Raw genomic sequence first — 13,521 nt, forward strand, 5'->3', positions numbered from 1 at the left:
AGCCGAGCACGCTGCTCCCTCACATGCTTTGAGCACCGCTGCCATGACCGGAGCTTCGGACTCCTCATTGAGAAGGTTGTTGCCATTGTTTCGAGAAAATGTAGATTGAATTTGGTGTCTGAAGGTGTTAAAAGTGAGTTGTGCAATGAAGAACTTATGGGGAACTTAGGCCCTTATATAATACAAGGGGTTGAAGATATGTGAGGGAGGAGTGTGTGGTGAGTGAACCATGGTGACCCATGGTTGGGCCTATTGACCAGGACCCATGTCCTGGAAAGGTGACAAAGCAGACCTACTAGCTTGTCTCCTTGCCAAATGCCTCTGATGAGGACTGGTCATCGACTTTACTCTAACAAGGGGCATCACTGTCTCACATGAACACCCCATTACACATACAGTGTCCACAAATCTATGCCTTACATTTTCTTGCAATAATGAAGAATATTCATACTCATTAATTTGTATATGATTGTATACATACCACAATTAGCCTGCCCCTGTATACATTGAAGAGAGCCCTTTGGGGGACACAAATAGAACATATGGAGTGGCTAAGGCAGGGACAGCCCTATCCCAACTACTTCATTGATCAGGTGTGATAGATAGCCTTAATCACAAAACCCCATCTGCCTGACTCATTCCTGACAATAATTTCATGTTTTTAAGAATCAGAATAATGGCAGACTAAACTATTGTTAAGTTGATCTTCAGTACAGACCATTCTCAATAGAATCAAATCACAAGCAATGTGGTTAGAATTATGACGCACTATAAAGTAATGGGTTTTTTGGCCTAGTTCTTTCCGATTCAATTCCGCATAAAATTTTGAAAAAATTACAAAACATGCTATTATGTAAGTTAAAAAAGCAACTTGAAAATCCAAGCTATAAAAATATCTCTATTCTAGTAATTCCGATAGGATATTATCAAACTTATTGGCTCTTTAATCGGCTTCCCACCCAAATTGTATCTTTGGATAATGAACAAAAGGACTATCAAGACATTAGTCACCATGCCATCACAAAATTTTGAAAAAATTACAAAACATGCTATTATACGGATTAGAAGAAGTTGATCTTCTATACAAATCAATCCCAATAGAATCAAATGACAAACATATGTTTTTAGAATTATGACACACTATAGAGTGTTGCATTTCTTAGCCTAGTTCTTTGAAACTCAATTTGGCATAAAAAATTGAAAAAATTATAAAAACTGCAATTATATGGGTTAAAGAAGTAACTTAAGAACCCAGACTATTAAAATATCTATATCCTAATAATTCTAATGGGATATTATTAAACTTATCGACTTTATAATCAGCTTGCCAATCAAATTATATCTCTGGATTATGAACAAAATGACTATCAAGACATTGATCGTCAAATCATCGAAAAAATTACAAAATATGTCATTATATGGATTAAAGAAACAGCTTGAAAACCTAGACTATAAAAATATCTTCATTCTAATAATTTTGATGGGATAACGTCAAACTTATTGGCTATATAATCGACCTATAAGCCAAATTATATCTTTGTATTATGAACAAAATGATTATCAAGACATTGATCGTCGAACCATGGAAAAAATTACAGAACATGTTATTATATGGGTTAAAGAAACAACTTGAGAATTTGAACTATAAAAATATCTTCATTCTAATAATTCTGATGTGATATTGTCAAACTTATCGGCCCTATAATCGGCCTACCAACCAAATTATATCTCTAGATAATGAACAAAACGACTATCAAGACATTGATCATTGGGCCAGTCATAGCCTAGTAACAAGCTGTTGTCACGTGCACCATGTCGAGTTAAGTTGATGAGAACTATATTCTTAGTTGATCCGACATGCCTGCCACTTATCATTGCCGGCCGTGACAAACCAGTTTGAAGTCATTTAGATTCACCTCACCTTTGATGGTAGCAACCCTACGTCCTCATCTTTATGGTAACAATGGGATTGAGTCCTCGCCTTCAACAACCTTACATGACCTCCAGTGCGACCCCTATGGTAGACACATAGGGACACCCTATTTAGGCTAGTGGACATAAAGGGTGACACATAACGCTCAGGTCGTCGTCTGTGGCCCGTCCCACGTGCTGGACCATGTCCCATTGCTGCAGCCTGCAACTAAAGAATGTCAAGGGAAGGTTCCTAACCTTATCCTAATGAGGCAAAATTCAAGGGATAAGGTCTTTGAGGTGAAAGAATTGTGACAATGTCCAGCTAAGGAAAGACTAATCTGGATGGACTAGATGAGTTGTGGCCCTACAGAGCAAGTGGGTCTGCGCCATACATGTGGCACGATGGACCGATGAGAGGAAATGCACGTGTGGAATGAGACACAGAAGGGAGGTCGTCTTGACAGCATGTATACAAATTACTTCAGCCATAAACCATCAGAATGTTGGGTTTCTTCTACCTTGAATGGAAAAAATTCCCGGAAAAATTCCTAAAGCTGTATATATATATATACATATGTGGACTTAACTGTATTTTAAAATCGTTTTTGGACAATATCTACATGAGAGAAAGCAGATCATTAAAAATCAAAAATCAATACTGTCAAGAGGGTCAGTTTCTGCTACTCTCTATGGTTAACAAGCTTCATGAGCACCAAATGCAAGTAATTCAAAATCATGAATACAAGTATCAACTCTATTCAGTAAAATGCACCCCAAAGTCCTGCAGAGCTCATCAACATACTGGCATCTGGTAATGAATCAACACGCCTTAATTGTATCCTCATGTCCAAGTAATTTTCAGAACTTAAAAGAGTGGTTCTTGGAAATATCTCTATCAAACTACCAGTGTTGAAAGTGAACTAGTGTTGACAAGGCAATAATCGTGGCTGAATGTCAGTCAAGGATCTCAGAGAAGGCATGAAGGCTGATAACAACCCAAAAAGAAAAAGGGAAAATTATGGGGCTAAGCTCAACATATTCAATGTGAAGAGGCATATCGTTGCTGATTACCAGGTCAGGCTTAAACTTCAGGCAGTACAAAGATTCACATATCAAAGGAATATGGCTCCAACCCATAGTACAATCTTGAGTTGAGTTTGCAATTACCCTAGCTTTGCTCATAGGGTTACCAAATCCAAGCCTATGCCTAATAATGAGACACGAACTGGTGCATTAGCCTAGTAATCACAAGTAATCTGGCATTTAGGAAATGGTACACAGTGCCCATAGGGTCACCAAATCCAAGCCTATGCCTAAAATTGCATCTTGTTTACTTTATTGCTTACGGAATATTTAAAGATGGAGGACTCAGAAGGAAGATGAATTAAGCAATGTCTTTCAGTGTTTGAATTGCTATCCCAGACACGATTTCTTTTTCCCTTAATTCATGAGTAACTTGAATGATTTAAACAACAGAGAACTAAAGCCTAGGTATCAAAGAAGGAAGGTTCCTAAACATGGGACACAAATCAACTAAGCTAATGACCAAAAGGAAACATCTTTTGACATTATTGGTGAGCGATCATAGAACTGGAATCATGGAATATCTTAAGCATTATAACCCAGTAATGAGATGCAACAAGGAAATGCATATGGCCCATCAATCAAAATCAGCATTTAACAGTCTGTAACCAAGCTGTGTTTTTAGGAAAAGTTGTTTGTTTCAATGCAAACAAGTTGACTGGGTATTTGCGAAAGATTCTTTACTTCCAGGATAATTTTGTTTTTCAACCAAGTATGAACAAGGTAAAATGATCAAATGGTTTCATGAGATATAATCGTTTCCAAAATAACCAACCAACTGAATGATCCAGATACATGATGAAGATATGAATTATTGATCCCGCTCGCTAGCACTAGCCATTGTCAACAAAGAAAAATAACATATGCTTCCATTGAAGAAATCCAAAGGAACAAGCAGAACTCCAATTTCACGCTTAAAAGGAAAATGTAAAAGTACCTAAATTTCTAGCCATAGAGCAAGGCATGGAAATAGAGCGTATCATCATATATTACAAGGGCTAGATACTACAACCAATACAAACTTATTAACTGAATAGAACACCAGAATCATTCTTTTAATTAATTTTATCATGTTCTCTAATTGAACTAATCCACATTTATATCTATACTGAACATGAAGTTCCTCACTTGTCTCCCAAGGCTTTCTGGATATCAGCCTGCATTTTAAGAAAGAAAAAGAAAAGAAGTAAGTATTTTGAAATGACAATAAAAATCAGTGGCCAACACCCCACCACCACCACAACACACTCACATGAATATGTATAGAGAGAGGACAGTACCTCAATGGTCAATGGGGCAGTTGTTGGGCCATAGCGGGCGAGGACAGTTCCTTCCTTATCAACTAGAAACTTGGTGAAATTCCATTTGATCCTAGATCCAAGAAATCCACTTTTGTGTGCTTTGAGGAATTTGTAGACTGGTGCAGCATCAGGGCCATTTACACGAACCTATACACAAAAGAGAATTGAACATTTAACATTATATTTAACTATGTAAATCCTATGATCGGAGCAAAATGTAGAAATTTGAGACCCAATAAAGACACATCAAACCTGAAGCAGTAAGCATACACAGAACATAAATAGTACCCAAGGCTTTATCAGTCAAGACCAACTCTAGACAAGCAATGAAGGTTTTATTTGAGTGCTCTTCAATATAATCTTTATTGGATATCAAAAGAAAAGAAAAATGCTGTTCTAACAAAATAATTTTCACATCCTTGGAAGTGGGTTTTTAGTAGGCATCTATGGAAACTTTCACTGCTTTCTTCTGGAAAGAAGGGGGGAAATGGCTTGACCATTAAATTATGCTTCACTTAAGACAATGCTTTGTTCTCACAAAACAAACTCTCACTCTTTAATTGTTTACTTACAAAGCAATTAGAATAGCTTCAGAGGGTGTGCTTAAAAAGTAAATCTGTTGGGAGGAATGACATCCCTCTTGAACTAGCAAAGAAATAATAACCATACCAATAAACAAATTTCCCGCTCTTTTTTTTCCAAGGAGTATTTAAAAAATTCTTCTCCTTAAAAAATTGCAACTTAGCTGTGAAATTGGTGACAACAGCAACTTTCTTCTCTTTAAAACTACAAAAGTGGTATACTCACATGTACTTTCTCTTAGAAAGTTAGCCACAGCAACTAATTTTCCTCCCCATGTTTCAAATGATTATTAACAAATTACAGCTTTAAGGCTGTCAAGGGCTTAAAAACTCCTTGTCAACTTTCAAGCATGGAGTCAACACCACTATAATATGGTTGCTGCTGGACAGCAGGCACTCCCCTCTTGACCACACCCATGTGGTTGATCCCTCGGTTCTTCTCAGAAAAACCACTAGAAAACAAAGGTCTCCAAACCTTGATATGACAGGCCAGCTTATTGGTTTTTTTTTTTTTTGGTGGATAGACAAAGAAATAATTTATCAAAGAGGCACAACCTAAGTACATAGGGCATGAAAGAGCATCAAAGGAAAACAAAAAAAATACCTTAACTCCTACCATGACAGTTGACAAAATCAAGAATGGTGTTACAATTAGCATAGTTTTAAAAACCGGACCGGCCGACCGGTCACAATTCCGGTCCAGTCCGACCAATTGGACCGGAATGGTATTGAACCGGGGTTGGACCGCTTGAACTGGCGGTCCAACCGGTAAACCGGATGAACCGTCCGGTTCTATCCGAACTGGCCAGTTCGATTAAAATTAATTTTTTCCTCCCATTGTCGTCGTCCCTCGCCGGCAACACCCCCGTGCTAGAAAAACTTCCCCTTTTTGCCCGTCGGAACCCACCTCCAAGCTGGAAACCCCATCCTTCCACGACCTCGCTAGAACCCCCACCCCCGCTGGGAAAGCTTCCATTTTTTGCCTGTCATAACACCCCCACGGGACTCCCAGGAACCCCCGCCCACACCCCGCGCCGGAAAAGCCAAACCCCCACCTCATGCTGCTGCTGCTGGGGGTTTTCTGCTGTTGCTGGAGGAAAACCCTCCCTCCTCCCAGTGACCCCCACTGGAACCCCCACACTGGAAAAAGTATTCCCTTTTTGCTCGACCCTCTCATCCTTTCTTCTAGATTTATTTATTTTTTAATTATTTTTTATCTCATCTCTATATTATTTATTTATTTTTATATTTATTATTTTTTTACTTCATGTTTAAAACTTATGATTTTAATTTAAATTAATAAAAAATTACAATTTTAAACCAATTTCTAATTTTAAAATAAGTTTTTTATTTAAAAATTTTAAATTTTAAATTAAAATTATGATTTTAATTTAAATTTTAAACTAATTTTTTTATTTTCAAATAAAATTTTAATTTTTAAATAGTGTATAAATTATTATTTTTATTTTTATAATTATTTTAAATTTTAATAATTTATAAATTATATATTTATGACGTCACCGGTTCGATCGCGGTTCGACCGCCGGTCTGACCAGTGAATCGTGAACCAGTAACTTTTCCAGTTCAATGACTGGTCCGGTTTTGAAAACATTGACAGTTAGGTTGGGAGACCCAATTAGATGAAAAGAAAAAAGAATTAACAAAGAAGTTTTTTTAGCACCAACTCCGATCTTCACACTCTCTACTACCTAAATGCATCTTCTATTATGATCTTTCCATAAAGAACAAATCAAGTATAGAGGAAGCAACCTCCAAGGTTCTTCCATTTCTTCCCCAAAATTCTCCCACACCAATCTATTAATAATTCCAAGATCAACCTAGGAAGTGTCCATGAGACACTGAACACAAAAAAAAAAAAAAAAAAAAACACCAAATACCAAAGGTTATAAGCCATTTTACGAAGAAAATTCCAAATACCGAAGAAAATTCCAAATACCACAAATTGACAGATTATTTGTTTCTAAATGGAAATACAACCCCCACACCTCATCACCAGGTTTTGGGTTTCACATCATAATTGAAGGGAATCTAAGCAAGCAGAACTTTCACCAGGGTGTGCTGCATGTCCTTATCTATGCTAAAGCTACTGAATTGGTATCAAAATGCAATTGAACTGGTGTTACTAACCAGCTATCCAACTTGAAATGGGCGGTTCTTCTTGACACACATTGTGACATTTATGCTTCATCCAGAGAACCCATGGAGGAAACACATGCCACTTTCCAAAGAGAAAGTCACAGAAGAGAATGATCCAAAAGCCAATATCTAGTATAAGCACAAATCTTATGACTGCCAACCACTATAGCCATTCTATCCAATCTCAGAAATCCAAGTGCTGGGGCATAAAGAGGCAGGCAGATGCAATTATTCTGTGTGCATTCCTTAGTTGTACAGGATTGACCTTGAACAAGAACAAATTTGTGCCCCTAAAATAAATAGGAAATGACATAGAAAATCCAATAATTTTTTAACTTTTACAGGTTTTTCAACAACTAATTTATGATGAAGACAATCATCTCATATTCTACAACTCAAATAAAGGTTATCACCCATGCCTTTCTTAAAAATCTTATTTGCTAAAAATCATTCTTCCTTTCCTAATAAAAAAAAATGTTAAATGAACAAATATAAAAAACCTCATTCTTATTTACATAGATTGACTCATTCTATACTTTGATTGTGCTTAAAAGTGATCAGACCACCATCATTTTCTTAATCAATTTGAATGTTTATCCATCAAAATAGGGAGAAAAATCAGACCACCATCAGCAAACATTGCCAACAAGCTATGACAAACTGATTACTGGACTTCACTTACAACTTTACTAATCTAAGATACACATGAACAAAGTCATGTTTCTCAGAGCTCTTAACATTTAAACAAATAAGTTTCTTCTTTTCTCTAGCCTTTTAAAACACAATTTAGGTTTAACTTTTTTTCTTTTGCTGAATTTAAATCACTCTCAGCATCTAAAAACCATCTAAATTCCAAAATCAATTAAATTAAATTAACTTCGTTTAAGTATTGTGTCCGGACTATGCTAAGTCCAAGCCAAAAAGACAAAGTGAAGAAAGAAGGTTTATATAAATTTTAATAATACGCAAACCTGATAAAGTATTAGTCTTAGACAGTCAATATGGTCTTTTTCCAACATCGGTGAAATATGAATAGAACACTAAATTTGGGAGTAAAATAAGAGAATAAAATATTAATTTGGAAGAGTAGCATTTGGTCAACAAAATCAACAAGCAAAAAAAGCCAACAATTGGTCATAATCGACAAAATAGAAATTAAAACTGTGTTAGAAGCACCAAAACATATGATTGAAATTTTACATAAGGCTATAAATATACAAATAATAGTTTCTTTTACCTTATGAAAAATTGGATATTCAGCCTTGTATCTTGTACATGCAAATTCTTGTGCCTGCTCACTCGACCCAGGCTCTTGCTTCAGAAATTGATTGCATGGAAATGCTAAGATCTCAAAACCTGGAAACACCCGATATAATCTCAAGACTCAGCAAATTCAGGGAAGAAAAATCCCAAAATCTAATCTAAATCTATGACTTATGTCAATTAAATTGATGATTACAAAGCTCAATTGTTAATTCGCATACATAATCCTTAAAGCAGGAAAACATGACGAGCAATCCAGCTGATTACACTATCAGCTTCCCTCGTTAACACCAAAAGAAATGAGGCAAAAGAACAGGATTACAACATAAATTTCTTCCTGGATATCTCATAATTCCACATGAAAGAAGGGGAAAAAAGTCAAAATCCATCATGTCTATCACAGAGAATGATATTATGATATAACTCCCAACAAGTATTTATCAACTCGACATAAAGCAGAAGAAAAAAATTAAAACCCATCATGGGTGTACGATAAAGAAGGAAAACAGAACGAAATTCTCTACAAGAATTTCCCAACATCTCCAGAAAACAGAAAAAACCATAAATTTCCCATCATGGGTACATCACAAAACCTCGTCTCAGGAGATAAACAAATAGAATTTCACAAAAATCACCTAAACTGAAATGTATTTGACAAGAATCATCTACCTCTGTCCTTGTATTTGTTGTAGAGCTCAGTCAATTGGGTGTAATTCGAATCGGTAAGCCCACTGTCACAACCCCACAAACAATCCCAAAAGAACCAGAAATTAGAAATTTAGAACGATAACAATTTTCAGTCCAGACCCAGAATAAAGAACAAATCAAACAGAGGGAAAACAGGGGAAAAAACCATTTGGAGGCAACATTGACCACCAGAAGAACTTTCCCTTTATAAACACTGAGGTCCACATCCTTGGCCTTATAGTCCTGCACACCCCCAAAAAAAAAGCTCAAATCCCATACGAGAATTTTTACAGAGAGAATAGAGATGGGTGTGCCAAATATGTGAAAGAGAGTGCTGTTCAACTCTTACCTTGACTCTGAATTCATGAATTGATTTTTCTGAACCCGATTGGGAAGCACCCATATCTTTTTTTATGCCCTACGGATTCTTGAGTAGCTCTTTATCAACTTTTTATGTTAGGTTTGGATCCCATCAACTTTATGAATATGGTTGGATACCGGAAGAAGATCCTCTCCAGCGAGGCAAAGGACTCTCAGCCTAAGGATTTCGGATGGTTGTTTATGTCAGCATATTAAAATGGAGACGACAAAATGAAAACAAATTTTTATTATTTTTGCATGATTAAATTTAATTTATGCTAAGTATGGATCATTGGGACGTGTTTGGATTTCTAGTTCGGAAAAAAGAATTGGAAATATTTACTTTTTTAGTTATTTTGGTTTTAAAACAAAAAAGCTTCAGGGGATAGAAAACAGAAACATAAATATAAGGAAATAAAAATGTAAGGAAATTTTGAAAAAATAAATAAATTCTTACTTGTATTTTATCATACCGCAATTTGATGATAACACGATGTTGAATTTGAATTTAAAATGAATTAATTATGAATTTCAAAACAATTTGAAATATATTCTTTTCAAAACCTATGAAAGTGGAAGTGAAAAAGTGTGTTTGATAATAATTTTATGTAATGTTTAGAGGCTTTTTCTATCCTTAAATTAAGAATTAAAAGTTTTATTTTTTATTGTGATTTAAGATAAATTATTTTTATTTTTAAAAATAAAGTATATATACTCTATTTTGGATTACCCATACCCACCATTTTAAAACAAATTTATATAATTATGAGTGTATTTGATAATTAATTTATTAAAGTATTTTTAATAAAAGTATTTTTTTTTTAAAGTGTTTTTAAGAACATCATCTATCTAATTGTTTTAAAAAAAAAACATTATAATTAATTTTTTAATATTATAAATAATTTTTTAGACTTGTTTCATAAATTTTACCAAACACACAGTTTGTTTTGCAATTGTTTTTTATAAAAGTTTTCTATACTCTATAACAAAAAAGGTAAAAAAATACTTTTGATAACAAAAATTATTTTTTTATTTTTTATTCTTAAGAATAGATGTTAGGTGTTTTTAGAAAAACATTATTTAGTCTGTTTTTAATTGTTCTCTAAAAGATGTTTTTTAAAATATAAGTGGAATTATTAAAAATAAAATATTAAATATAAAAAATATTTTTAAATATATATTAAAATTATTTTAGGTTTTGAAATAGAATTTTATTTTTATAAAATATCAAATCACAGTTGTAAAATTTTGTTTTAAAAAAAATATTTTTTAGAATTATTTTCAAAAATAGTTACCAATAAAAATTTGTTTTTAATATTTTCACATAATATAAAAAAAATTATAAAAAGGAATCATGGAGGGTTTTGACTTTTGACTCTTGACTCTTGAGTTGTGAGTCACGAGTCCAACGTGACTCGTCACCGACTCCTGGTGCCCGCTGCAACAAGTCAAATAGAGGGCGCCAAACACACCAATCAACCACCCAATTATTATAAAAATATATTTTTTTTTAATACTTTCTTTTTCCTTTTTTTTTTTTGTTAATATTTTTCTTATAAAATAATTTATTTATTTTTGTTCATAAATATTTATGTAGGATTATCTCTTTATATTTCGATTTAAAATATAATTATTTTAAAATATATATATATATATATATATATATATTTTTGGATAAAATTCTTAATAATGGATATTTATTCCAAGTAAGGCTTTAGAACCGTTCAATTCGAGATCCTAATCCAACGGATAGATTTTACACAAGCCCAATCCCACATCCGTTCACAAATCCATTTACTTGTAAACTACAGAAGCCCAAGTCCAGCCCAATTCAGTTATGGATTGGACCTCGGATGGGCCCAATTGCAAAAAACTTCATCCATTTAATTATTCTCAAAATGATCAGTCCTCATCCTTATATTTTGTTGCACAACAATGACACATTTGTCTTCATTTAGGGGTCAATTGTTCTTGGAGATTATTAAAGTTTATTTAATAGTTTGATTATATTAATTAATATTTTATTTTTCTATCAAATTAATAATTTTAATAAAATAAAATTATATAATCAATTTAATAGTATGATAAGGGTTGAAAAGTTAGAAAGATAAATAATTCGTCCCTTGTACTAAAAAGGAAATATAATTTTATCAGAGTTTATATTCTACTTAAAAAGTATTTTTGAAAATAATTTTAAAAAACAGTTTTTGAAACCAATGTTTTGTATAATAAAAATTTGTTTATAAACTTAAAATGTTGTTAATAAGTTTTTTATGTTTTCAAATATATTTTAAAAGTAACATTTTATAAAAACATTTTGATTTCCATTTTATTTTTTTGTTTTTTATTATTAAAAGTGTTTTTCTTTTCATTTTTTATTATTTTTTTATAATATAAAACTATTTTAAAAAATAGTTGTCAAATGGGATCTTGGTTTTTTATTTATCGCAAACATGTTTAAACTCGTCACATTTAAAAAAAAAATTATATTCTAAGTAGTATTTTAGAAAATAGTTTTTACAAACTATTATTTTGTATAGTTTGTTTGAAAATTTGAAATATTCTTAATTTATTTTATATGTTTTAAAAATAATTATATGTACTAATTTATATTTTAATCAATTTTTAAAATAATTTTCAGAAAATAAGTAAAAACAATTAAAATATGTTTTTTGTTTTGTTTTCTATTCTTAATAATAAAAAAACATTTTATCGTTCCTTATTATCAAATGTAATTTCCTGTTTTTTTTATATATAATATAAAATAATTCTAAAAATATTTGCAAAAAAGGATCTTAGCTTTTTATATATTTTAGACCTATTTAGACTTTAGACTTGTGACATTAAAAATTAATCTCTTGGGCCGATCTTGTATATCTAGTGTATGTATGACATACATACATAGAATTAAAATGTATTTTGATACACAGTATGTTATATATATATCTACATATATTATAGAAGATGTATAAGATATGATTATGAACTACATGTCATATATTTAAACCGATTGCCTAATATTATATGCCTCATAGGATTATGGATCAAAAAAAAAAACCATCATATCAAAGTCGAAAATCAGGTGGGGAATAAATTTTTTTAATGCTATATATGTAAAAACTTTTCTTAATCTTATAAAAGCGTTTTAAAATTGTGAGGACTAATTTGGATGTAAATAAATCGTATGTGTTTCATAATTATATCATACATATATTTAATTTTTAATTAATTAAAATAAAATGTAATTGATTAAAAAATAAAGATAGAGATGAAAATCATAAAATAATAATAATAACAACAATAATAATAATATAATTATTATTCCTGCTATTATTATTATTATTATTAAAATAATAGTATTAATATAAATATCCACAACATTATTATTAGAAATAATAATGATCATAATAAAAGCCAAAAGAATAAATTGATAAATTGGAAACAGCAAAGTGAAAAAGAAAACTTATTTTAAACTAAGAGGTAGAAAAGTGACTTAATAATTTTATTTAAGTCATTAACTAAATTAAGTATATTTATTAAAATAAATTTAAATTATAGCTTAAAGTCAAAACAAATAACTTATTTTTATTTAAATATAAAATTATGTTTATAAAAAAATTAAGATTGATATAAACTAAATTACTAAGTTATTAAGGGTGTGTTTGGAAGCGTTTATAGTATTTTTAACACTTGAAATTTTTTATCTTTTAACATTAAAAATGTTAAAAAATACTTCATAAAACCATTATCACATACTTTAAATCATTTTAAGTCATTAAATTGATTTATCAAACACTTTATGAAAATTTAACTTAAGTCGATATCTTGATTATTCATTGTTGTTGAAGAATTTAAAATATTTATAAGAATAAAGCCTAAATAATTAATAAAATACTTTTAAGGATATAAATATGTTTTTTTTTAACTTAGATGTGAATGTTGTATAGATAACAGCAATCCTAAAATCTTGCATTGATATAATTTTGTATTTTTGCTCCATTTTTAAAATTTTATTTTATTGGTAAATATAGTTTAAAACATATTAATGTAAAATGCCTCCAACTATAAAACATGAAAATAGTTTTCATATTCTCAAAAATAAAAAATAAGAAAATATTTTTGACAATTAGAAAACAAAAAATAGTTTTCTATTATTAAAAATAGAAAATACGGTA

At 31.4% G+C, this 13,521-nt stretch overlaps 1 protein-coding gene across 2 annotated transcripts; it reads right to left on the reverse strand.

Annotated features, from left to right (window-relative positions):
* Window positions 1-3,837: 3,837 nt before the first annotated feature.
* On the reverse strand, window positions 3,838-9,678 carry LOC100242497 (probable glutathione peroxidase 5). Of its 2 annotated transcripts, XM_002276220.3 has the most exons (6): window positions 9,336-9,678; window positions 9,153-9,229; window positions 8,969-9,030; window positions 8,274-8,392; window positions 4,278-4,445; window positions 3,838-4,154 (listed from the first exon to the last, which is right to left on the reverse strand). In XM_002276220.3, exons 1-6 carry the CDS (start codon window positions 9,387-9,389, stop codon window positions 4,122-4,124), a joined length of 513 nt encoding a protein of 170 aa, XP_002276256.1. In that variant the 5' UTR covers window positions 9,390-9,678; the 3' UTR covers window positions 3,838-4,121. The 2 variants fall into 2 exon arrangements, with proteins under 2 accessions (XP_002276256.1, XP_059593829.1); XM_059737846.1 differs by having other exon boundaries at window positions 3,838-4,445; window positions 9,336-9,574.
* Window positions 9,679-13,521: the final 3,843 nt, after the last annotated feature.

This window comes from Vitis vinifera, chromosome 7, assembly GCF_030704535.1.
Source record: "Vitis vinifera cultivar Pinot Noir 40024 chromosome 7, ASM3070453v1".
In the NCBI taxonomy this organism is placed as follows: Eukaryota; Viridiplantae; Streptophyta; class Magnoliopsida; order Vitales; family Vitaceae; genus Vitis; species Vitis vinifera.